We start from the raw sequence: 26,155 nt of genomic DNA, 5'->3' as shown, positions 1-26,155 counted from the left end.
GGCGTTGAGGTCGCTCGCAGACTGAAGGTTTTTTTTTTTTTTTTTTTTTTTTTTAGGGTCTGAAGGGGGGTGCGTTCGCACCCAACGCACCCCCCCCCCCCCCTGGTGACGCCCATGTGACATAAATCTCTGTTAATGGTGAGGAAATTATGATTGCGGGATTTGTTTAATTTTTATTTTATTTTTTACATTTTAAGATGACGTAGTAGTATACCTATTTTTTAATAACCCCTATTTAGATTTCTCAGCAGTCCAAAGAGAAGAGAGGGGGCAGGAGAACTTTTTAAAAGAAATCTGTGTATGAACAGTAAATTCACGTACCGGTACGCCTTTTTTTTCTTTTTGCTCTATTTTTAACAATTCTTCAGCCCGATTTCGTCTCGTGAAAACTACCCCTAAACGAGAGATTTTATTGGGAACGTGCATGCCGTCCCTCCGCCCGGGGGGGGGGGGTAGGGGGAGGGGGAGGGGGTAGGGGGATCAATATTCTCTCTCGCACGCTAGCTAGGCCCTATCAGATGCAATCTACGACTCTAGTTAATAGGTTTTAAGAAAAATTAAAAGAAAATAAAACATTGATATACTTGGGTCAAGTTGATTAAATCCAACTGAGTAAAACTATAAAAAAAAAGTTGTGACATTTTGCTTTACATAACAGAAAACCTGTGATATTGGTCCTATTGATTTACACACAAATATTCACCATTTTCAAATGAAATAAAATGAAATGAACAATAGAAAATTGGATCTCTCACACAATCCATTTTCTGAAAAGTGCTATGTGACAAACTCCAAGAATGTTGGCTCTTATAGGCCCTAAAGAAAGTTGCCTAGCAAACTATTATAGCAATGACTATAGGCAATTAAGACTGAAGCCCCTAGATGTTATGCACTTTCTTAGGTCCCTACCTACTATTGCATCATGTACTAGTAGTATTTAACTTTCTGAAATAAATGTTGTGATCAATTGAATTCTGAAAATGATAGTACCGATGCTACATTTTAACTTGAAAAATATAAATTATAAGTAGCTATAGCCTACATGTAGGTCCTACACACACACAGAGAGACTTTTTTTTTATTCTCCAGCAATCGTATTGAAGTCCTGATTTCATGTAGGCCTAATACATCAAAGAAAATGTGTTTAAAAATGAACGGAAAAAAAATGCGAAATTATTTTTAATGTACAAGTCAATTTATTACAATTAATACAGATGACTGAAAATAGTTCGCCTTATTTTGAGATTGTAGTGATGAAGTAATGAGGTATAATATAATCAAACAAAGTAAAGAAAGAACTTACGGAATCTAAAAACAGTGCAACCCCAACTCTTATAACCCACTCCCACATAAGCTTTTGACTCACTTTTTTTTTTTCCCAGTTTTTTTTTTTTCCTATTTCCATTCCACCCATTGATATATATCCCACCAGGGAGGTGGTTTCCTCTCACCTCCCTGATCCCACTTATATGTAAAAATAAATACAGCTATATAAAACATATTTTCCTCTTGTCGAAGGAAACAAACAGAATGCCTTTTAATTTTACTTCAAAGTCTCTTTGTGATTTCCCCTGTAATACATAGTTCTCACTTTCACAACGAAAAAGAGACAGCAACAGAATTTCCAATTACTTGTATTCTGTCGCTGTATTTTCTCATTACAAAACCTAACATACACACGTCCACAATATAAATGCATGGGATACACTGGATACACACAGTGTCGCAGTAAAACCAGGGAGGGGCTGAGGTTCGAATCATCGAAAGAGTACCGATGTGGGCGATAGAGATCATTTGCAAAGCCCCGCGCGCGAACGTCACACGCATTTCCACTACTTGTACACACACGTGCACGCAGTGTCCCATGCGTGTTCGTATTGCCGTGCATGGCCATTGTCGTGAGCGGGTTACGCAATTTCGCCCGAGTAGACGCAATCTCACATCGACTAGCCATAGTCCCATGCATTGAGTTACGTGTAATCTTTCTCATAATATTGGAGTTTGCTTTGTTGGTGACAGTAACATTTTCACCTTGTGCAACTACAGTATAGTCCAGTCGACTAGTTGCCACCATCTAAAGAAGTGCGTGTTAATCCATATTTGTGCAATGGGGAAGAAGAAGGGGAATCAAACGTCTAGTTTGGGAAAAGGAATCATTAAGGAGCGGAGCAAAAATTCGAAAAGCAGCAAAGTTTATGACTCGTGGGTGAGTAAAGTTTAATTTAATTCTTAGTTTCTACGACTCGACAAATGTTAGAAATCCTTGGAAATCTGTTTACACTAAGTCGCTACAAATGTTTCCTAGCTACATCTTACCAAGGAGTTAATAGACACGTGTCTGATAACTCACAGAGCTACTTCATTCATTCATCTAAGAAGGGCAAGGAAAATAATTCAATTGTGTGTTGACTGTTGTTTTTTTTTTTTTATATAGATAAGACTGGCTTTGGAATATAGCTAGGAATCCTAGGATCTATGTCAGACATTACAGTGCTCTCAGATTTATGATTTTGCCGCTCGTTGATATAATTCTCTTGCTTTTATACATCTCTATGTTAAATCAGGGGCGGATCTAGAAATTCCATAAAGGGGAAGCGCCTTTGCAAAAGTATTACAAGGGGGTGCGTTGGTGCATGCACCCCCACCCCATTTTTTTTTAAAAACCCAAAATAAAGAGGGGGTGCCCAGGCAGTGTGACCCCCCCCCCCCCCGATCCGCCACTGTAAATGGATACATTCTGTTTGCAGAAGGCATCAATTGTAACATTTTAAATTCCTTTTGTTTCGTCTTCTTTAGTTGCACACCAGTGAGCTTAATGATGGATACGACTGGAACAGAATCAACCTCCGCTCCGTCACAGAGCAGAGCAACCTGGATGACTTTCTTACCACTGCTGAGCTTGCAGGAACAGAGTTCACTGCTGGTTTGTTGGCTTGAATAACTGTTTCTCTCTCCCCACTCCTCTCATAGCAGCTTGGTTTTACCCCTTTTGTTCTATTAGGACAGTAAAAACATGCAGATGTACAATAAGAAGAATTTTGTGTGCTATAGTTTGTTTCATATCCTTTTCCACATAGTCAAATGAAAACTGATGATATGTTTTTAATTTTCACTGAGCTTTAACATGTTTCTAGAATTTTGCCTGTAGAATAAAGTCATGCAAACAAATGTTGTTAATGAAAGATGTGCATATACTGTATATTTTAGTTTTGCAACTTAGTATGATGATGCAGGAGGTGCATCAAATTTCAGCTCTGAAAATATACAACTAGCAAACAAAAATAACCATGGCATAGTGTTCGTCTGTGGAGATTGTTATTTTTCTATCAATTTTGGCAGAGCAGTCAGTGTTGTAGTCAGGAATTTGTGGTTGACATTGTCACAATGACATGCCTTATTGAAGATCAACATTCAAACCTTGGGTTTGTGCAGACTTATCACATGAGTTTAAACTTTATGGCAGGTGTATTATGAGTATGGAAATATCATCTCCTACTCTTACTTGTGTTTGACAGATCTATATGTTTGAAATGTGTTTAATGTGTATGAACCGCTGAGAAAAGGAAAATCTTGTTTCTTGTTAATTTCCTACTCTCGCTTCATTTTATTGTTTTGTTTTTCATTTTTGTGTTTTCTTTTCAGAGAGACTAAATGTGAAGGTCATTGACCCCGGACAGCATACGGGTTTGCCAACGGCTGCTGAGACGATAGCGATCACTGAAGCACAGAAAGAAAACATTCAATGTTTGCAGATCCCCAGACGGTAAGACATCCTAAAGTAAAGTAAGAACAGTAACAAAAGACACTGTTGTTGCTTATTGTAGCCCATGTCGTGCATCAACAGAAGACTTCATAGAAAATGAAAGTGTAATATGTTTCATCGAAACAATTCTGATAAAAAGAGCTCTTCTATCAGCTGTTGTGCAGTAAGTTTCTTTTTATGCCTCCGCCAACGAAGTGGCCGGAGGCATTATGTTTTCGGGTCGTCCGTCCGTCCGTCTGTACGTACGTCCGTACGTACGTCCATACGTACGTCTGTCCCGTTTTGTTTTTGTCGATATCTCAAGAACCGTGAGTTGGTTTTACATCAAACTTGGTATGAGGGTATATCCTGGGGGGATAATACTTTATTTGGATTTTAGGGTCACGGGGTCAAAGGTCAAAGGTCACAGGTTATTTTGTGAAAGAAAGGTTGAAATTTCATGTTTTTCTCCATATCTCGCAAATGGTTCAAGGTATCTTCATGGAACTTAGTATATATGCATGTACCGATGGGCAGTGATTATCTAGGGAAGTTGGGGGTCATGGGTCAAAGGTCAGGGGGTCAGAGGTCAGGGGGTCAAAGGTCAGGGGGTCAAAGGTCAAGGTCAACTCCTCAAAATATCACTACTTTCCTTATATTTATGCAATGCCTGAAGGATTTTTTTTTAACTTGATGTATGCATGTATTACCCAATATATATTCTGTGGGAAGTTATTTGCCAAAAGGTCAAAGGTCAAGTGAGAAGTGCTAAATTGCACTTCTTCCTCCATATCTCAAAAGTAACTCAAGGTATTATCATGAAACTTACAGATTTATGCATGTTCTACCTAACAGTGATTCTCTTTGGAACTGTGAGGTTAAAGGTCAAAGGCCAGGTTTAGATAATACTATTTTACCATTTGATACTGAAATTATACTTTTTCTCAATACCTTGAAAATTACTCAATGCATAAACTTATAAAAGGGTCAAAAGTCAAGTAAAAATCATCAGTTCCCCCAAATACCTGCACTCTAACGTTTTAATCATTCATCCAATTGAACCTAGTTCTAGGAAAGTGAACATTCAGCACATTTGTGGCAAACCTGTCATTTTAATATTTTGCCAATTGTGTGAAACTGTCATCACACATTGTCAAGACATTGTACTATAGACCTATTAGGAGAACCATGCATTATGGCGGAGGCATACCAGTCGCCATAGCGACATTTCTAGTTTTATATGTTGTTGTTTTCTGAGCCTCTGGAGACTAGTCAAATTCAAAGTTATTTTTCTGTTTGTGATTGTGGGAAATGGCAGGAAGAATTCAACTCTCATCAGTTGAAAGAAGGCCCATCTCTAGGTAAACTGTATGTGATTTTTTTTTTTTTTTTTTTTATTAAATGACAAAACCTGTGGTAGAGCTTATGTGCCATCATTAAGTATGGTGCTGTTAACATAGTAAATTGGCACAACAAGAATGCAGTGTTTATCACATCTACATGTATATTTTCAGATTTTCAGAGAGGAATTTTTAAAACAGAGAGCTTTCTAAAGTGTGTGGTTGTTTTACCAAACTTTTTTTCTAGACCAAAATGGGATTCCTCCACCACAGCTGAACAACTGAACCAGAAGGAGAAGGATTCATTCTTGGAGTGGCGGAGACAGCTGGCTGTGTGAGTAAAGTTTGTTTGCAAGTTTTGAAATTAGGAAGAGATGTGGCATGATGTCATAATACACAACGTGGAATTCACGTCATGAAATATGAAATGGGTTGAGGTTGATACCCTTAAACTTTACTAATTGAGTCAAAGCTGTTTGAAATGGTCCTTTTCAGCTTGGTATATTTTCTTCACTGTTGATGATTTCTTTTTGGCATCTTCACAGGTTTGTAATGAAAATTTGCATCATAATATTTTTAGATATTGAGAGGCTTTTTGTTTATCTTTAGTTCAGCCTCAGAAAGTGTTCATGCATATTTTGATACATGTATAAAAGCAAAACCAATTTGCTATGATGTAAATCCTATATTTGTTGAATTATTTTACGAGTTGTGCATATGTGATTCTACTGTGCTAATCACGTGACAAAACAAGCAAACATGTTATGAGTCACAACCTGAAAGACTTTGTATAGCCTGTCTTGATCACTGATGCGAGTGATGGAGATGGCTTCATTGTGTCAAGATGTTTGTATTTTGTATGTTTCAGGTTACAGGAGAAAGAACACATTGTGCTCACACCCTTTGAGAGGAATCTAGATTTTTGGAGACAACTCTGGCGAGTTATAGAAAGGAGCGATGTTATCGTCCAGATCGTTGACGCAAGGAATCCTCTTCTGTTCCGATGCACCGATCTAGTAAGTTTGGCCAATTTTGTCATGAAAGCACTGTAGACTGGTACAGGCACAATCATCATATTTATGGCTGTTATGTAACGCCATTACGCTGCAATTAAATTGCGTCATGTAGTGGTGGTTATACTCAGATGTATATTATTCATCAGTTTGCATTATAAAGTTTGAAGTCTTCATTGTAAAGGTGCAAGGTAAATATGTTTCATTTGTGATGGAACTTGGTGTATTGTATTTGGAATATGGTTGATTCCATTGGATTGCTTATCCCCCCCCCCCCCCAAAAAAAAAAAAAAAAAAAAAATATATATATATATATAAATATAAATAAAAATATGTAGATAATGAGATATTTTATTCCACACTGGAGATCAATTCATCTATCAAAGAGTTCTGATCTAGTGAATACATAGTTGTGCCGTACCAGCTTCATACCTTTTTCAGTCGGTAATGTATGATAGTTTTGCTGTCAAATCAGTTTCTGTTTTCGTACATTACGGGACATATGTATACATGACATTCAAAACAATATTTTGAGTCTTTAGTTTTAAAAACAATAATGTTTGAGTACTTTTACAAAGTTTGCCACATTTTTTTCACTACATTTCCTTTCGATAAATTTACTTAGCACATGATTAGTCATAATTTCTTAATTCTGATACATCACAAAGGTTGCCCCAACCCAATGGAATGACCCATATGTAACACCCCACAGTTTGTATGCTTGATTTGTATTGTATCAGTACCAATAGATGTAAATGTAAACATTATTGTTGCACTTGTCACAAAACAAGGGAAGAAAGTAATAAATGGCTTTGAAATCTAAGACAAAACCTATTACTGATTTGTTTTTCTCCTCAGGAAAAGTATGTTAAGGAGGTGAGTGAGAACAAAGAAAATGTGATTTTGATCAGCAAAGCTGACCTTCTAACCTCCACCCAGAGGCAAGCATGGGCAGACTACTTCTCCCAACAAGGCATCAGAGTAGCCTTCTGGTCTGCCGTCATGGAAACGGAGAGACTGGAGAAAAAGGTGAGATGCAAATGTTAGTCAGTGAGTAGTGATAACAAAATAAGGTTACTCTTCAGTTTTTGTAAATTACTTGACTTAATTATCTTTTTTTAAACAGAAAGGTTATTTATGACATATTGTGATGATTTCCCACATTTTATTTTCTCTGCAACATGGTTATACAGTCAGTGTATGTCTTTTGATAGTTTTGTCTTTGCAACTGCTTGCCTATGTACTGTAAAACGACTATTGCTAGTAAAACGACTGTTGCTAGTGAATATATAACTTTATGCCATACGAGAAATAAAAAGATGATTTCCCAGGTAAGGTGTGTACGTAAGAAATCAAAGAGCTTGGTAGAAATTCAATATGGTCTCATTGTAGCAGGAAAGAGTGAGCAGGACAATTCTATATTTTCATTTCAGGTACAGAGCATCTTTTCAGATCAGATTTGGGAAAATTTTTTACCAATAATCAACTGATACTTCCTTCAGTAATTTTCCAGTCAATTATCTCATGTCTGTCAGTAGCATCGTTAACCAAGTCCTATTTTGAAAGAAAAAATATAATGTGCAATAATACCTTCCTCTTTGCTCTGCCTTCCATCTGAATCAAAATTGCTTTTACACCCCATGTCTTGATAGGGATTGCTAAAGTTTTGCCCAACAATACTATCCATTTCGATGACTCTTCTTTTTTCCTTAACAGGAGGCAGAAGTGACAGTTAATGTGACAGCTGAAGGGAATGATGAAAGTGGTGATGAAGATAATGAAGGGGATGATGATGATGATGGAGGAGATTATGAGGAGGAGGAGGAGGAGGATGTTGATGATGACAATGAACAAGAAGAAGATGAGGGACATGAGAACACAGCAGGTGAAGGCAGCCCAGCTAGTCTGACCAGATTAGCCGACAATCTGACCATCTCCAGCGATAACAGGCCTTCAGTTCAAAGGACTCGGGTAGAATTGAGTGAAACTTTGCCTTCTTCCGGTGCAATGGGGGGTGGTGATGCAGAGCAGCAGCATGGAGGAAGCAGTGATGTTGATGCATCACTACCCAGCCATGATAATGAGAGGGACACTACGAGCGATGATAACGGGACTGAAAGAACTTCGGCAAGGACAATACCCCCAGTGGGAGAAAGTGGTCAATCAAACTCTCAAACTGAGTCAAGTAATGTCCATGATGGCGGTGATAATACTTCCAGGGCAGGTGGGTCAGTAGAAGCATCCAGGGAGGGAAGCCAAACAGATCCCACCCAAAGTTTGATGCTGTCACCGGTTAGCAATGCGTCTCACCTCCTAACAGGTGAAAAGCTGCTGGAGTTCTTGAAGGAAATCCATGATGGAAGGCCAAAGGTCAATGATTCTATGACAACTATCGGCATGGTGAGCAAGCAGTATTCTCCACTTGTAATCATTTTTTTTTTTGGGGGGGGGGGAACCTTTCACATTTGGGACTGCTGTATGAAGTAGAGCAGAGGTTGTATCATTTTATTATTAAGTAGAGAAGCACTCTGAGAGCGCAGACCTCCGCCAAGCATGCAAATCATTTTCACCACTGATCTTGTTCTTCCATAGAGATATCAGTGATTTCCACCTATATTGTACGTACATATACAATGTACTTATAGCATTGTGTGCTGAAAGTTGCCTGATTTCCCAATATAGAAGCCTTTGTTACGTCATAAACCCTCAGCTGCACGGCGCGCCTCACCCCAGCAGAAACTAGAGCATGCACTTTAGTGCGCGCAGGCAAACCTCAAATACGCGCAGCCTGAACTCCGAAGTTCATTGACCCTACCTGCCAAAATATCAAAAATCCTTCGTAAATTCCCCAAAAATTCTCGGATCAATACCAAAAGTTAATCGATTGTTACTTGTGTCATTTTCAACTTTTCCTGCAAGTTTCATCCCAATCCGTTAACTACTTTTTGAGTTATTTTGCACACGGACAAACTAACTAACTAACTAACTAACTAACTAACTAACTAACTAACTAACTAACTAACTAACTAACTAACTAACTAACTAACAAACGAACGAACGAACACACAAACCAACGGTAACGAAAACATAACCTCCTCCCTTGGCGGAGGTAATGAATGTAAGGTGCTACCTTTTGGTTAAATTAGAGTCGTTGCTGTTGGCATGAAAATAATGATAAAGGAGGTATTTAAAGATGAAAATGACAAAAAAAAATGTGCATTGGCATCACTATACTGATATGATAAAAGCAAACTGTCCTCTGATTAATGAAAGAGTGTGGATGCTGTTTTACTGTAGTTCTGTTAATGCAATTTACCTGATTTGTAGACTTACGGAAAACCCTCTCCTTTTTTCATGACAAATCCAGGTACCAACATTAGAACTCTTTCCTTTTTAGAGTATTTTTGGCATTATGTATTATGTTATTCACGTATGACTCATATTTGTGCAGTGATGTTCAATTTCATCAAGTATCCCAGCTAACCGAATGATTTCTGTGATCAGCTTCTAATCTGTCTCAAACTCTTTTATGCTTTGGGTGATATGTTTGTTTCTATTCAACATGGCCACTCAGGAACCATTTACAGTGCTTATGATTAAGCTACCACAGGACCAACAGCGTTTAGTCCCCTCTGAAGAACTAGGCAATTAGGATGAAGTGACTCGCTTACATGTAGGGTGACAAGAAATGCCGCCAGCGGACTCAAACCAAATACCTCATGATTTGGAGATCTTGATCTTATCCACCAAGTCTCCTTGACTCCTTGCTCCAGTCAAAATGTTTCATCATGATCAAATAACAAGATTATAACTGATAATTTCATCTACACTTTGTTGTCAGAGGCGTGATTGATATAAATGTGATCTTGTGGCAGGTTGGTTACCCTAATGTGGGAAAGAGTTCAACCATCAATGCTCTGCTTAGGGAGAAGAAAGTCCCAGTCTCAGCAACTCCAGGAAGGACCAAACACTTTCAGGTGAGTTAAGTAACATTTGAAAACTGTAAAGATAGAACTTTCACACATTTTGTTCAACATTATTTGACTGCAAAAAATAAAAGCATGCAAATTTTGTGCTTGTAATGATATTTGATTTCAAGGTAGGTGTATTGTAGATAAGTAACTACTATGTTATTCATAGTTTTCTTCATGTTCACTACTCCTGCAGTGTGAGTGAATGTGCTTTCGTAGTGGGGACAAATTACCTTTTTCTGTAGTATGTGCTGCCTAAGCCCTCAACTGCCATATCAGCAGTGAGCTGTTTCAAACACTCGCTCAATCAGCTTGACTGACCATAAAATTAAAATCAGGTGACATTTATCCTATCCAGCCATTCACAAAAATTAACTCATACGAAAATCTCCAGTCTTCCTGCAGTGATGGTTTATTGAAAAAATTAGTCATATCGCCTTATATTTTCGGCTTTATTGCAAAATTTGTGTATGGTAGGTTGTGTTTTGTGATACATGAATATGCATCAAGTGTGATAATTCAAACATTTTATTTTTTAAATCATTGCTCCCAGTGTTAAAAATAGTGTCTCTAACAGTAGACAAAGGACTGTCCCTCATTGAATCAGTGTTATAACATTTCTCATGAGGGAAAAACTTCTTACAGCCAAAAGATGTCGAAAATGCTGTGAGTAAGTGGGAATGAAATTTCCTAAATCCTGAAATTGAGATATGTACGTAGGTAAACCTTTGTTTATCAACATGGTACTATGGAAATAATTCAGTAGTTAATTTGTGTTGTCATGTAATGAAAAAGTAGCTATTGAAAACTCACCAAACTTCTGTAAGTTCTCTTAGTCTTGTAGTTTGGGGGCATCAAAGCAGTAGTTAACTGTACATCTTCTTGGTTGAGCTTCTGCTGTCAGTGACTTGAAATGAAGCTGTTATTCAGCGTGGTTTATTTAAGTTAAAGTTCTGATTTGGTGGGTGATATTCCATTCATATCATACCAAGGACCACAAATCATATGACTTCCTGGAACCCTGTGTAGTGAAAATGTCATAAAAATTGTGGTGCTTGGAGGTTTGCATGGTGAAGTATATGAGGGAGAAAGATTTGCGGTGATACCATGCGTATGAAGTCCTTAACCGGATCGTTGTTTGGCAGAAGAAGAGCCTAGAGAGAGGAGAATTGAAGAGGGAAGCGACATATGGGGGTTGTAAGGAGAGCAAAAAGTGAAGAGTGGGGGACAGTAATGGGCTGGAAGTTGAAGTTGTACTAGTGGAAATGATAAAAGAAAGGAACAGAGAGTGGTAAGGAGGAATAGAGTGAGAATCAAGTAAGATGTTCGGACATCGTTGGGAGGAGAAAGATGAACAACGATGTCCAAACATCTTACTTGAAAATGCCATTTGTATGATCAGATACAAGCATCACAAGATGCAGTATGTCCCATGATTATTTATCTGACCCACAATGCCATGTATCCCCCATGCAGACATTGTTTGTAGAACCGACACTGTGCCTGTGTGACTGTCCTGGTCTAGTGATGCCTTCCTTTGTGACCACCAAAGCAGACATGTACCTCAACGGAATACTCCCCATCGACCAGATGAGGGACTTCACCGCTCCTGTCTCTCTGATATCCTTTTTGTAAAGTGCCTTGTGGATTTGGTATTTGTTTTTGTTTGTTTCATTTTCCATCTGGCAAGATGGCTGGATGGTCCATATTCAGCTGCAATAGCTGGTCTTCCTTGGAATCCAAGTGTGAGTTCTTTGGGTGGACCACATTGTCGGGATATACACCCTGCTCTTTGCGATGAATGAATGAAGTGGGATCTTTTTTGTGCATGGGTTGTGACTCTCTCACACATGGGACCTCCATTTCATGTCCTATCAGATGAACAGCACATTTTGCCTTGACTGAAGGGACCACATGGTAACAGACAACATTGTTCAGTAAGACTCACATGGGTTTGAACCTGCATCCGAGCCTGAGCCATGATTGAAAGGCAGATATACTACCAACTCAGCTACCTCACAGCCATAAGACTAGAGAGAGTAGTCCTTAATCTTCAGATTCATTTACCATATAAGATTTTTATGTTTGTCTTGATTCATTTCGACTGAAATACATCAAACTTTTTTGCAACTGCTCCATTATTTTTTCTTGTCGGGATATTTGAATAGTTTTCCTCAGCTAGACAATAGTTTTCCTCTGCTTGCAAAGTGCAATTGAGCTTCAAGTAGTATAGGGTATGTGTATGAATAACATGGTTTGCAAGGTATCTGCTCTTTTTAACAGATCTGTTGATTAGTTTATTTGACGCTTGTCCGCTAGGATAGAGTGATTGAAAGATTTTAAAAATTCATTGTTTTTCTCCACTTTTGTTAACCAGATTGTAAAAGGGCCTTTGATTCATACTTTTAAGGCAGTGTATCATTATTTGACTGGTAGGAAGACATTCATATCGTACAGTCTGTGCTGTTGAATCCTTCTGCTTCATAACCTTTATTCTTTGTAGTAATGTTCATTCTGCATTTTGTTCATCTCCTGATTCAATTCTCAAGAGCGTAGTTTTCAAATTGTTGAGATTTAGCGCATCTTTGCTCTTGTATTACTGATATACAGTGTATAAGGAGTCATTCTAGCTACACAGAAAATATGAAGAGATGTACCATGTACAAGTTTTGTTTGTAGAAGGCAAGACAGCCCATTTTTCTTCCTTGACCGTCCACTGATGTCCACCTTTGTGTCCGGATGCCAAGGGAAGTTCTGGAACTGACCTATGGGATGAACCTGATCAAACCTCAAGCTGGAGAAGACCCAGACAGACCTCCTACAGCCCTGGAATTCCTCAATGCTCACGCCTGTAAGTAATGTCTCTTAGTCTGCCAATCCACTGACTGAGATACGGTTCTCCAAGCTATTTCAGTGGTGTTTCATTTACCAAAAGCTTCACTATAATGCCAGTTAGAGGAAGAAAAACCCTCTTTCATTGTATCCTTCCTTCTCTTGTGCAATGTTGCACAGGTGAGAGTGCATTGAGGGTATTTACAATGATGTAGCATGCACAAGTTGCAACCGCGTGATGTTGTACAACATTGTGAATACCCGAGAGTGAGCTACATCTGTGCAGTATATCAAACCTTAGCATTATTTGTTTTGTAAAATGGGTCCATGAACTCTTTTTTATTTACCTTTATGGTTGAATACCAGTCAGTTAGATTTAAAGAACTTGCTCAAAAATGAAGATGTCAGACGAGCTGTTTCAAACAGTTTAAAATAGATGTAAAAGATGTTTCCCTCTCTAGTATTCTTGAAAGATATAAAAAATATATATATATTTCTTGATAAGAGATTATTATTATTAATTGTTTTGTTGGGTTTTTTATCTCTCTCCCTCGTCAGACGTTCGAGGATTCATGACACACAAGGGAGTACCAGACTGTTTCCGCTCAGCGAGAATTGTTCTGAAGGATTATGTGAATGTGAGTTCATTTTTGTCGAGCCCACCGGAGGTGTGGGGAGACTAAGGGATCGCCTGTGGCGTCTGTCCGTCCGTCGTCTGTCCGTCCGTCGTCTGTCCGTAACGCTGCAAAAACTTGAATAACTCTCTACTGAGGATTTCAATTTCAATCAAACTTGGAGGGTAGAGTGGTTATACAAAGTTACACATTTTACCAAACATAAAGGGCACCTCAAGGTTTTTTGATCCCTTTGTCCGTTTGTGACCAAACTTGGATGGTAGATGTCCCTTGGGGAGGTGAAGGTCATCACAAGGTCAAAGGTCTCTTACAGGGGTCAATGAACTTTTAGGGCCCAATGTTAAGTTTTTAGGGCCTGTTTCGATTGTGGCTCATAACTTTTGATCCCTAAGTCCGTTTGTGACCAAACTTGGACGGTAGATGTCTCTGGGGGAATTAAAGGTCATCACAAGGTCAAAGGTCACAGAAAGGTGTCAAAAATTTTCAGGGCCCATTAAGTTTTTATGGCGCGTTTCGATTATGGCTCATAACATTTGATCCCTTTGTCCGTTTGTGACCAAACTTGGATGGTAAATGTCCCTTGGGGAGTTGAAGGTCACCACAAGGTCAAAGGTCATAGACGGGTCAATGAACTTCTGGGAGTTAGAAAAATATTAATTTCTTGTGCGCGAATGGGCGAGACACAATTTGGCACTTGCCTTGTTCACACTTGCTTTCTTTTCTCAAGCTGCTTCTAACTGTAACTGTTTACTAGTCAGATTAAATGAAGTGGATGTCAGGTTAATCCAGGATTGCCATGTCCACAGAATAGACTTATCCCTGCACTGCAGTTTGGTTGCTAGTTGGGGATTCCTGTTTACTTTATCTTTATTTTACATTCCCCATTTTTGTAATAACGTATGAATTTCATTAAGTTGTTTTTGTTTTTACTGAAATCTTTAAGCTGTTTTGGGTATAATCTAAAAAGAAATAAAAAAGACAGGAGTCTTCTACAGCAGCCTAATAGAATACATGTATACGTATATAACAGCTTCACTGGGGAAGTATACTATAGCTTTATGAAGTAATGCATAGGGTGGAGTGTCTACTCTGGTGACTGTGTGAATACATGATAACAGCTCATCTTATATCCCAGTCGTAAAACTGAAAAAAAATCACTGGAATTTAACAGAGAATGCATTCCCACATTTGCTGTTTGTTTGACATCATGTGAAAGATTCCTCACACAAACACTTGTAAATTTCAAAGTCAGCTTACAAAATCAGTTTTTAAGCACAATTTTGTTGATCAAATCATCGATACCGGTACTTTTTCATCTGATTGAGAAATCAGCATATATTGTTGAATGTAATCCTATGTCAAATACACTTTTCTGTAACTTGGTTTGTTTACTTTTTGTGGTTGTTGCTGGTTTGAGTTGAAATCCTGTCACTGCATTGCCGTGATTTAGCATTCATGATTTTCAGCAAATTTTTCACACTGTGTCTTTCATTTTTGTCTCCCATATTTGCCAGAATTGCCAATCATGCTTGGGCTGTAATTCTATTCTGTCTAGATATTGTAAGACATTGTTACAAGGAAAAGCCCAAGAATTGACATGAATTATTGTGAAGTGGATTTCATCTGAGTTTGCTTCTTATTCTAAGTGAAATTGGAGCCAAGTAATATAGCAAGAAAGATACATTGTGTGCAGTCACATTCATACAAAGCTGTGATTCCACACAGTCTGTAGTCCATCACATGAAGTATGACCTGTGACCTTTTAGTTTGATTCTTCTGATTCTTCTTAATGATGACCTTCTGTGACCTTTGACCTCTTAGGGGAAACTCCTGTATCGTGTGCCTCCTCCTGATGTAAGCCCAGAGGAATTTGAGTCCATTCATTTCCCTAGTGAGGAGGTCGGAGAGGTCAAGGCAGGGTCGCGACCCAAGAAGTCCGCCAACAAGCCTATGATCACTGAAGGAGGTCAAACAGTAAGTCTTCTTCCTTAATGTAATTAGTCAGTATGATAATCTTTCCTCCCTAAATATCTTTCCTTGCTCAGGGCCTTCAACATGCTCAAAACTGAGCAGCAACGTTGGTTTTTCTAGCCAAGAAACATGACCTCTTCTTTGATAATTATGGTGGCTCACTGTGCAAAAGCAAATCACATACAAAGTCCTATAGGTCACTGACACTCCAGAATTGTACTCCAAAGTTACTGTAAGGAATTAATTTCAGGCTTTCAGTCTGAAAGACGAGGAATGCGGTCTGCCACATACCAAACCCTGCTATTTATCCCCAGGACTCATACCCGTACTGGAGATAAATTTTTCTCAGCTGCTGCCCCACACCCATGGAATCAGCTCTGCCCCACACCCATGGAATCAGCTCCTCTAGAGCATCCAAGAATTACCATCTCTGACAGTTTTTCAAAAGTCCATAAAGATTTTTCTCTTTAATAGTTTTGCGAAGCAAGTGATATGCTCCCTTGTTGTAGGAGAAATACTGTATATATGTACAAATGTTTTATTACATTGCACTGTATTGTATTTCTCTGTTTTTCGAAACCTAATGCTACTTTATTTGTCCTAGGAAGTGTGTAATAAGAAGAGTCCATCATCTTTCACATTTGTGTAATTCAGTCTATTTAAACTTTGCCATTATTTAAGTCTAAACCCAGTCTGCTGTATACTCCTTCAAAAGAAAACATCAAACTGAAGCCTGACAGGATGATTTGATTACAAATAAAAATCTTTGGAAAGGAATTGTTCTGATCTGCAAAGAAAGCTTGTCAGTGGATATGCCAGTTGTCAAAAATAAAAAAAAAACAACTTGCAGTCAGTCACATACCAAAACATAGGTTTAATTTGGTAGACTCTGTCGCAATAATTGTGTATTAAAGGAAATTGTTGTATGTTATCTTATTTGTTTTTTGTAGGTGAAGAAATCACCAGAGAAGAAAGTTGATGAGAGCTTTTTTAGCAAACCCAGTGTGGCTCATACCAAGGCCCTGCCTCCTGGAAGGGGGATGGCTGGGGTACAGCCTGCCCCTGGGATGGCTGGGGTCGGGGTCATGGGGAAACCCTGGAAGAAACAGAAACGTGGCAAGAAGGAGAAGTTGAGGAGAGTCTATGGACATCTGGATGAGAAATGAAGAAGCCAGGTCAAAGGTCAACGTTGTATCTTTTATTTTTGGAAAAGAAAGACTTATCATGAAAGAAAGCAATGATAACTACCACATACATGGACAAAGTGACTATCATGATTTTGTGAGCTTTCTGCAACTATGATTGTCTTCAAAGCAGAATCATGTTTTATTCCAGGTTTGTTTTTTAGTACATATGCTTATCTTTGTGACAATAATTGAAAATGTCCCATTTCCAGTGAAAATATATTTATATAACATTTTTGTCAGAAAAGAGAAAATAGTTATTTCCAGCAAGTCAACGTTGTATGACGTCTTGGGTACAGTGATTGTAATGTTTGATATTCTGCCACAATAAGTCAGTTCAGAGATAGCTCATGTGCACATGGGTACAAATGACCTTTCCTTTTTCTCAGTTTGTTAGGCAATTCACTTGATTTAAAGCGATATAATGCATCAGCTTACCCAACATAGCAATTTATGGAACTCATATTCATACTGAGAATGAACCTGTGTAGATCAATTGACTAGAGTGGTTAGTCAATCAACACTTTGTAAAGCATCCATTTTATTGTGCTGTTTTGAATACATTAACCAACTTTTTCTGTTAGCATTGCCAAATACCAGACTTACTGTCAGGTAGATGAACTGGCAGGCACCGTAAATAAGGATTACATGAATAATCATTGCATCACAGATGCTAATGTCAGTGAATTTAAAAACCAACCTATCTCCAGTACAAATGACATGTTTCTTCTCATGCTCAAATTGGAACTCCAAACTGGCTTATAGAATCATCAAAACTGCCAGCTGATGTTGTAGAGGTATAGCTGTATAAGCCAAGTTCATAATAAGCCAGTTTGAAGTTCTTGCTTGTGCATGAGCAGAAAATGGTCATTCTATTTTGTACAAGCAGGCATGGTGGGTTTTGAATTCACACAGATAAGCATTTGTGATATATTGATTATTTATATCAAATGGGTTAGTCAAATACCGGAAGGTGACTGGCTAAACACAGTCACGTGATGGAGGTACATTCGTTATGTTTGCCCATGGGCGAACATTCTTATGAATGTTCTCCCATGGGAAAACATTTTCATGTAACAAATGACAGAAGGCCTAGCACCACGCGCGCAGTGAATTTGGCTCTGCGCGAGCGAGTGATCGAGTGCGTTGTGCTGGTGGTTGACGTTGACATATTTGACTAACCCATATAATATAACAGATGATGACTTTTGTTGTCGGGAACATGTACCAAACGTTCCACCCTCAAGGTTTGAAATGCTATTGAGGGAGGCTATAAGTCCCTCGACTTCGTCTCGGGACTTATAATCTCCCTCAATAGCATTTCAAACCCTTCGGGTGGAACATTCAGTATGTTCCCTCCCCCGCCAGTCATCATCTATATAAAGTAATCCAAATGAAGCACCCCAAGAGGCAGCTGGATTGGTTGAGGTTCTTAACAGAAGAAGAAAGGAATAGACATGTCTTAGTGGGTTGTGTGGGCACAAGCAGCAAAAGTGATGGATCTGGTAATGCTGCTCTGGCCGACATTGTCTTGTTCTTGTAGTTCTTGACTCTTCCACTCTTCTTCGTCTTCTCGAGTCACTACGCAGAATGGAACGTTAGATTCGTCCAGTCCATTGTTGGATGCACTGCCTGGCACAGGGCGTCAGAGCTGCCAGATCTTCTTGTGTGCAAGGCTCTGGTAGAAGTGGGCAGACAAGGAGATGTTGCATGATCTGCTCCTCTCCACACAGACAGGTGGTGTCATCATTCTCACTATGCCCCCACTTTGCGAAGTTGGATTTGCAGCGGCCGACAGCACTTCTTAGGCGATTGCAGCAAGACCAGAAAGGCCATGCCTCACTGGTGCCTGATGGTGTAGTTTCCTTAGGGCCGGTAGTAGACACTGTATGCGGTGTATGGGTAAGACGTTCAATCCACATGGATACACGCTGCTTGTCAGGGCTTTTGTTCAGTGCCTCTACAGAATGCATGAAGCTGCGCCACTCTTCCACTCTTGAGTAGGGGTAAGAGAAAATCTCTCAAAGAGATTCCAACAGGTAAATGCGGTTATGTTTCAAGTGGTACATTGATTATACAACAAACAAACAAACAAAAAATGGGGAGGGGGCATATTTTCCTGTGGGTTTTGCATCTTCCCCCTCTTAAAAATAATGTCTTCCATGACATTAGCAGAAATGGTATAACCGTAAATATATCGCTTCTTTAGCTGTGTGCATAATAAACACTTCAATACCATTATAAAGATGATGACCTTAGTCAATCAAAGGACATATTCCTTTATGAGTGTTTCTGTATAAATATATCGTCATCGTAATCATAAAATGTTGAAGATCGGTCCTCCACGATTTCTGCATTAATCCCATTCCTGGGACTGTTACTACCATAACAGGGTGTGCACATATTTTGTTGTATAGTACAGGTCTTCCTATCTATCTTTAATAGATTAATTGGTTACTACATGTAATTATACATGATATATCATCAGTGGCATTCTTTTGTATGAAACACTTGAACAAATAGGGTAAGAAATTCTTATTTGCCCATATGCAGGTGATAGTTCTTCTCGGCAGGGGACAAGGTCCTAAAACCAAATCCGCTCATGCGAATCTTTCTATCTTGTTCCTGGGTCAGGACCGCAGCTAGCCACTCCTGCAATGGGTCCGCGAAAAGTGCGAACGGTCTGTCAAAATCTGGGTATGCCATGATCGAGGATGATGTTAGTTGATTGATGAGATTGTCCAGTATCATCTGATGGTCATTTGTCCGTGTGATAGGCTGACTTGATGGGACTAAATGTTTCTTTGCCTTTGTTTTCCTGGTCTTTGGATTGCTTGTCCTTCTGTCTAGTTTTGGGTCATGGTGTGTTAGTCCCTTCAACAGGTCGAAGAGGGACTTAGCTTTTCGGGAAAAACCAATGATGTACTGGTGGTAGTATCCTAGACCCAGCACTTGTCTCACATCACGTACATTCTTTGGGCACTTATTTCTCAAGGACTAGGGTGCTGCTGTATCTTTCGGATCTTGTCGCTACCCCTTGTTGGAGATGATCCTGCCCATGTACTTCACCTCCTTCTGACATGGCTTACACTTTGCCAGTTTCAACTTTATCCCTTGCTGTTTCATCCTCTGTAAGACCCGTTGTATGTGGTTGAGGTGTTCGTCAAAGTTTCAGCTGTATACAATAATGTCGTCCAAGTAGACAATGCAAAACCTATGAATTATGCTATCCAAGGTTTGTTCCATATGGCATTGATATATTGCTGGGGCATTCTTTAAGCCAAATGGTATGCGTACCCATTGGTATAGGCCCCAGGAGGTGACAAAATGCAGTCATAGGTTGGCTATCTTTATTCATATACCCCTGATGATAGGCTTTGCCTTGGTCTTGTGTAGTGAACCATTGGCTTCCTTCAAGCCCATCGAGGACATCTCGGATGTGGGGTATTAGCTGGCGGTCACAGATGGTCTTCTTATTCAATTCTCGGTAATCTATGCACAGCCGTAAGCCGCCATCCTTCTTCCTAACGCAGACCACCAGAGATGAATAAGAAGCTGTAGACTTTTCAACGAACCCACAGCTAATCAGATCTTTGATGTAATTTCAGACCTCTTGATATTGTGGACAGGGGATAGACATGTTAGTGCATTGTACTTGGGAATGGTCGGTCAAATTGATATGCATTTGCAGGACTTCAGTGCATCCTATATCATTTTCATTCCTTGCAAATGCATCCTTTTCTTGTCATAAAACCCTTTTCACTTTTTCTTGTTGTTCAGAGTTAAGGTTGGATATGTCCACATCAGGGATGAAATCATCATCAACCATGGTATCTGGTGTAACCACAGCAACCTCCACCTCTGGCAACCCATGGGGAGTCATGGCATGACCTGGTATGATGGCAGCTGCACATTGCACCCATCCCACAATCGTTGGGCCATGGACAGTGTTATCATATTTTTTGGTATTTGTATCCAATATCTCTACCTTGCAGCTTGATTCTGGTTTAAGGCAGACCAATCCTTCAATTAAACACAACCCATCATGGAGTTTGCAGCAGTCAGGCTGAAAGTATACCTCTGTTGGGGGTTGGATTGGTACTGTGGCTGTCACTCTGCGTGTCATTAACGTTGATGTTTGTTTAGGAATTGCTGTAAAGCCCTTGGGATGTTTTACCACACCTATTTCATCTTCTTCCTCTATACTTTGTTGGAGGCTTATAACTGAGTCAACGATGGCTGGGCTAGAGTCGAAAGCATCATGGAAGGTGTTGATGCTTTGTTTGGTTTCAATGTAGGGAGGTTGTCTCACCATCTCACTTACTTTGTTGAACCTTAGTTGGCTCTTTGCAGACCTGGGCTGCCCAACTTGGTGCACCCACAACTATTCTCCATTTTATGTTCTGATTTTGTATTATGTAATGTTGATATTTTTTATTGAAAGCCAAAGAAGTAATAATGATGATGATGATGATGATAATTGAATGATAATAATAATAATAGTAATGATAACAATAATAACAATAATAATGATGATAATAATAGTAATGATAATAATGATAATAATAATAATGATAATAACAATAATAATGATGATAATAATAGTAATGATAATAATGATAATAATGATAATAATAATAATAATAATAATAATAATAATAATAATAATAATAATAATAATAATAATTATAATGATAATGATAATAATAATAGTAATAATAATAATGATAATGATGATAATAATAATAATAATAATAATAATAATAATAATAATAATAATAATAATAATAATAATAACCCAGTGTAGACAATCTTAAATTTGCTTTGCTCTCAAGATAGCTCTGTAGCCTCATTCCAGGGCTGATAGCAGGAGGGACACCCTTGAGTATCTTTGACTTTGGATATCCCTTTGCCTGTGCCATCTCAATCTGCCTGTTGAGGTTTGCATAGGTAATCTTGTCTTTCTGCCCAGGCTTGCCAATCTGGTCTAGAGTCACACAGATCTCCCAGTCTACTCTGCAGTTTCCCCCTTGGTTTCTTCTCCTACTATCTCCTTGATGTATGCTCTTACCTGGCGCAGATATTCAAGTCCAGTATCATCTATCTCCTTTACCTCCTCCCTGGCAAAGTACCTAACAAAACACTTACCTAACCCATTGTAACATTCCCCCTTACCTTTTCCATGTCTGTCGTGGGGATCTGAAGCTTCTCTTCCAGTAGAAGGAGCTGGTTCACGTCCAGCCTATGGAGGCCTTCCTGCACTGTCTGACTGATGCTCTCAAGGCTCATGGTGTCTAAACAGGTACCTGGCCAGGGATGGTCTACAGGTTCAGTCGGTCCTTAAACATCACATCTGCCTGTTTAGCCCTGTGGCAGGCGACGTATTGGTAGGGTTGCCAAATGTGGCAACTGCACCGAGAGGCAGCTTGGTTGGTTGAGGTTCTTAAAAGAAGAAGGGAGGAGACACGTCTTTGTGGGTTGTTTGGGCACAAGCAGCAATCAAAAAGCTGATGGGTTACCTAATGCTGCTCTGGCCACACATTACCCTGTCCTTTGGTTGAAAGTTCATTTTGCCACAGTCAGTCGCAAATTACCTGTTCTTGATGAGGCTTTGCCTACTGGATCTGTAGGCTTCTTCAGATCGAATGCTGTGAGAGAGCTTCCCACTAGCCAACGTAGCTGGTGCACACAGTTCTTTTGTTCTGGACTCTTCCACTCGTGTGTAGGGGTGAGAGAAAATCTCTCACAGAGACTCCATATCCATTACAGGTAAAGGGGGTTATGTTTCAAGTGGTGCGTAGATTATATTATCAAAAGGGGGCATATTTTCCTGTTGGTTCTACACATATTAATGGTTCTTGCTTGCCTGTACATCCACCTGACAGCAAGCCTGGTATTTGACAATATTGATAATGCATCCGATGCAAACCAAAGAAATGGATGCTTCCCCAAGTGTTGATTGACACACTAGTCTGGCCACCTTGTCTTCGCAAGTTTATTTTTTGTTTGAACATATATTCCAATAAATTGTTGCATCAGGCAAGCTTTACAACATATATTATGTAATTTTGAAAAAGAGTGAAATTACTAACTAAATGAGAAAAAGAGAAAGGTCATTTGTACCAATGTGCTCATGAGTTAACTTCAAACTGGCTTATTATGAGGTATTTTACTTCACTGCAAGTTTTGCAAAATGGTATCACTTATTTGGTAATGCTTGAAGAGTTTGTTTGCAAAAACCGATAAGTCCATTTTTGAAGATTTTGAAGTACGGTCTCTGTCATAAAGTACAAAATGATACCTTTTAAATGATATATTGGTCACTACATATAAAGGTATATTTTTGAAGTTATGGTCAAAAGAAGCAAAAATGTTCTTATTATTCTCTTTATTTTTATTGACCTTTAATCGAAAATATTTCCATTTGACAAATATGACTTATCGGTTTTTGCAAACAAACTCTTCACATGTACATCAGCCTCGGCTTCTCTTCCTCATCAAACACAATGATGAAAAGAAGAAATCCACCAGCACTCTACCAGGTGAAGCTATGAGGAATTGAAAAAGTAAACCTAGCAAGAATGTAATTAGTCCCCACCTTCCCAGAGTCTTGCAGACTGTCATGTTTGACTGTGTTATTATTACTCCAGCTGTGATATTTAAAACTGCCAAATGAGACTTTGTGCAAATCTCTAGTCCATTGGTGGAATAATCAGGAGGTATGGGTGAGGGAATCAATTTTTTCAATAACATATTCTTATCACATATGACAAGAATCATCCTTGTGATGGAATTGAGAATCATCTTAAGATTTTTTTGGTCCCCAAATGGGCTTTTGGATAAAGGTGCTTATCTATAAACTTATAAATGTGTCTGTCCAGATAGGTAAATTGTGCTCTGTATGAATGCCTATAAAATAGAGAATAAAACATTACAGTCATTTGTAGTCATGGTAAGGTAACAACATACCATCAGATTGCCACAGGGAGGTTTCATCAATATTAAGTTTTATCAAATTTGCCAACATCTGTATAGGTTATGTGAACATTGTATTTGCCCTCTGGGGGCTTGTAGGTTGGGATTTTCCTTTTTTTTTTTCTTCTTCTTCATTTTTTTTTCCAGCATACCATTGTAGTTTACGTATTATTAAGATTGTGTACATTAATTATGTGCATACAGTGTATATGCTGTACATGATAACAAATAAAGGTATACAAACTTTAGTGTGCTTGTGATTTTCATCATTTCTGTCATAATAAGTGAACTGCCTGACTTAAATTCTGATCTTAATCCTCCATATATTCAAAGTAGTTCATGTATAAACATGGTTCAACAGAAGGAAAATGAAGAGCAATATTGAGCCCGTAGGAAAGACTTGAAGAAACAAGCTCAATTTAGTTTGCAGTACAACTTGTATAAAAGTCTATTACATGCATACATTTATTAGACTGATTAACTGAAAAAGAGGAAGATACAGAAGATAATGGTGTAAAAAAAGTCGAGAGTGGCGCAAGTGTGAAGGAGTACCAGTAGTATAAGGAGAGCGGTGTGTATGGTTTCTATGTTTACATTGTGTGTTTGTCTGTTGTAGCCTGTGTCATGTAGGGTGAACTAGGGGTATGTTCAAGCGAAGCACATTTATTACAATGTATATACAAACACTTTAATCAGTCCCATCCAAGGAATGAGTAATTTTATCATCAGATTTTAGGAATCAAAAGTACTACAAGTGTATGGATTCATCCATGCCTCCAAACATGAATGCTGTTTTTGCAATCATGAACCATCAGCTACCAAGTAGACCAGTTAACAACAGTAACATTCAAACTTTATATGCATACATTTTGAACAAAGATTTTCCCTACCAACCAGACAGCTTGCCTGAAACTTGTCTGACATAGCAACACTTCGTGCATACTAAGTGCATTCACAGGATAGGTGCATAAGTATGTATAACATGTGGATAGAAGAACTTGTTACTAAGGCCTTGTAGGAAAATATCCATGAATTTGAACATGTGACATGTAAACTGTGCTTTAAAAATACTGTAAAAGTGGAAATTTTCGTGGTGTTGAAAGTTTCTTGCAACAAGCTTCTTACCCAGCCGAGCGTGAAATATTAGTTTTACAGTACAAGCGACACCTGTTACAACGAAGTCCTCGGAAGCAGCAGTTTTCTTTCGTTATATTGAAATTTTGTTATAGCCAAACATTATAGTATATATAGACGATAGTTTTGGACCTGAATCTTTACTTGGCTGTATTAAGAATTTTGTTGTAACCATGTTCGTTTATAACGGGAGTCCATGTACTGTAGCCTCTGCAATGTACCAGGAAATTCTAAATTTGTTACAACAGGACAATTTGATGAAAATTACAATGTTACATGTACTGTCACTGAACTGCACTGTTCTGTCAATATTTCAGATTACTGTTGTATGTCAGATTAGTATTAAACATGCTGTCTGATTGGTGGGAACATCCTATCATTTAACTCTTTATGTGCCATGGTGGAAACCCTCTGTGTGCCACATTATTCTGAGACCCCAATTTAGTCATGCTTTGAGAAAACATTCTGTTTTTCAAATCTATGTAACTTTTATAGATTTCTGCTAAGTTGGACATGTAGTGGGCAAAGTTGCAGAGAAAATGCAAAGCTTTGCTTTGACGGAAATTGTATGACAAATGTGAGGGTTTTTTTTTTTCTATCAAATGATGACCAGTATACACATTACTGTAAAGGCATGACTTTTGCACATAAAACAGTAACAGAAACTTGTAATTTACACGTAAATTGAATAGGGAACACCACTTATTGGTCAAACACCACACAGAATGCAAGCTATACAATTGTATTTGAGAGGAACGGAATCGCAAGAAACGCTTTCATTGTACATGTACTGTGGCATTTGGCGATTTATCAATCAGTTTGGGCAGGTTTGTGCATTTGAGCAGAATATGCGAAGTTGGCACGCCGTCGACTGAGCCTGGCGTGCGAACGTGACACACTGTAATGAGTTAAAGGGAATGAACAAACTTTAACAATGTTGGTAAACCAGCTTCTTTATCACTACAGTAATGAACATTCACACACACATCCAACAGGCTTCACCCAGGAATGATACATTGTACGTCGCAGTTTGCTCACATGCCCGCACACGCACACTAACGCACACACACACAGAAAGAGAGACGCTAAAGGTGATGTACTTGTTGGTGCAACTGATTTTGCATTTATTTCTCTGTATCCTCGGGTGATACAAACCAACCTTAATAAATACATACATGAATTGAGATTGGACCTGTTTCCACAGTAGCAATTGACTGTGAGCTGAATGTGTCAAATACAGCATAAAGCAGGTACAGCTATACTATCAACCCTGTCTTACATTAATCAAGTATGTCATAGAATATCATTTCATATCAAGTTAAGTTAGTTTGCATATCACAACAGGGAGTCTTATCACA

General features: G+C 38.7%; 1 protein-coding gene across 1 annotated transcript; it reads left to right on the top strand.

Annotated features, from left to right (window-relative positions):
• The first annotated feature begins 2,046 nt into the window (after positions 1-2,046).
• On the top strand, positions 2,047-16,729 carry LOC139735965 (large subunit GTPase 1 homolog). Its single transcript, XM_071646720.1, has 13 exons — positions 2,047-2,206; positions 2,797-2,923; positions 3,643-3,763; positions 5,330-5,416; positions 5,951-6,098; positions 6,954-7,124; positions 7,812-7,913; positions 9,971-10,072; positions 11,543-11,686; positions 12,794-12,917; positions 13,457-13,536; positions 15,355-15,507; positions 16,455-16,729. The coding sequence occupies exons 1-13, from the start codon at positions 2,108-2,110 to the stop codon at positions 16,668-16,670; spliced, it is 1,674 nt and encodes a 557-aa protein (XP_071502821.1). The 5' UTR covers positions 2,047-2,107; the 3' UTR covers positions 16,671-16,729.
• Positions 16,730-26,155: the final 9,426 nt, after the last annotated feature.

This window comes from Diadema antillarum, unplaced genomic scaffold (genome assembly GCF_040938485.1).
Source record: "Diadema antillarum isolate AM-2024a unplaced genomic scaffold, OU_Dant_1.0 seq00000616_RagTag, whole genome shotgun sequence".
NCBI classification, from domain to species: Eukaryota; Metazoa; Echinodermata; class Echinoidea; order Diadematoida; family Diadematidae; genus Diadema; species Diadema antillarum.
The sequence above is the reverse complement of the archived record's forward strand: the minus strand, read 5'-3'. Positions and strand labels throughout refer to the sequence as shown.

What these genes read in the sequence shown, in the direction of transcription:
- LOC139735965 (XM_071646720.1), top strand. Translation starts at nt 2,108, where the DNA reads ATGGGGAAGAAGAAGGGGAATCAAACGTCTAGTTTGGGAAAAGGAATC. An exon ending in ATGGAGGAGATTATGAGGAG is followed by an intron (nt 7,914 to 9,970) that starts GAGGAGGAGGAG and finishes ATCTTGTGGCAG; the next exon opens with GTTGGTTACCCTAATGTGGG. An exon ending in ATTCCTCAATGCTCACGCCT is followed by an intron (nt 12,918 to 13,456) that starts GTAAGTAATGTC and finishes CTCCCTCGTCAG; the next exon opens with ACGTTCGAGGATTCATGACA.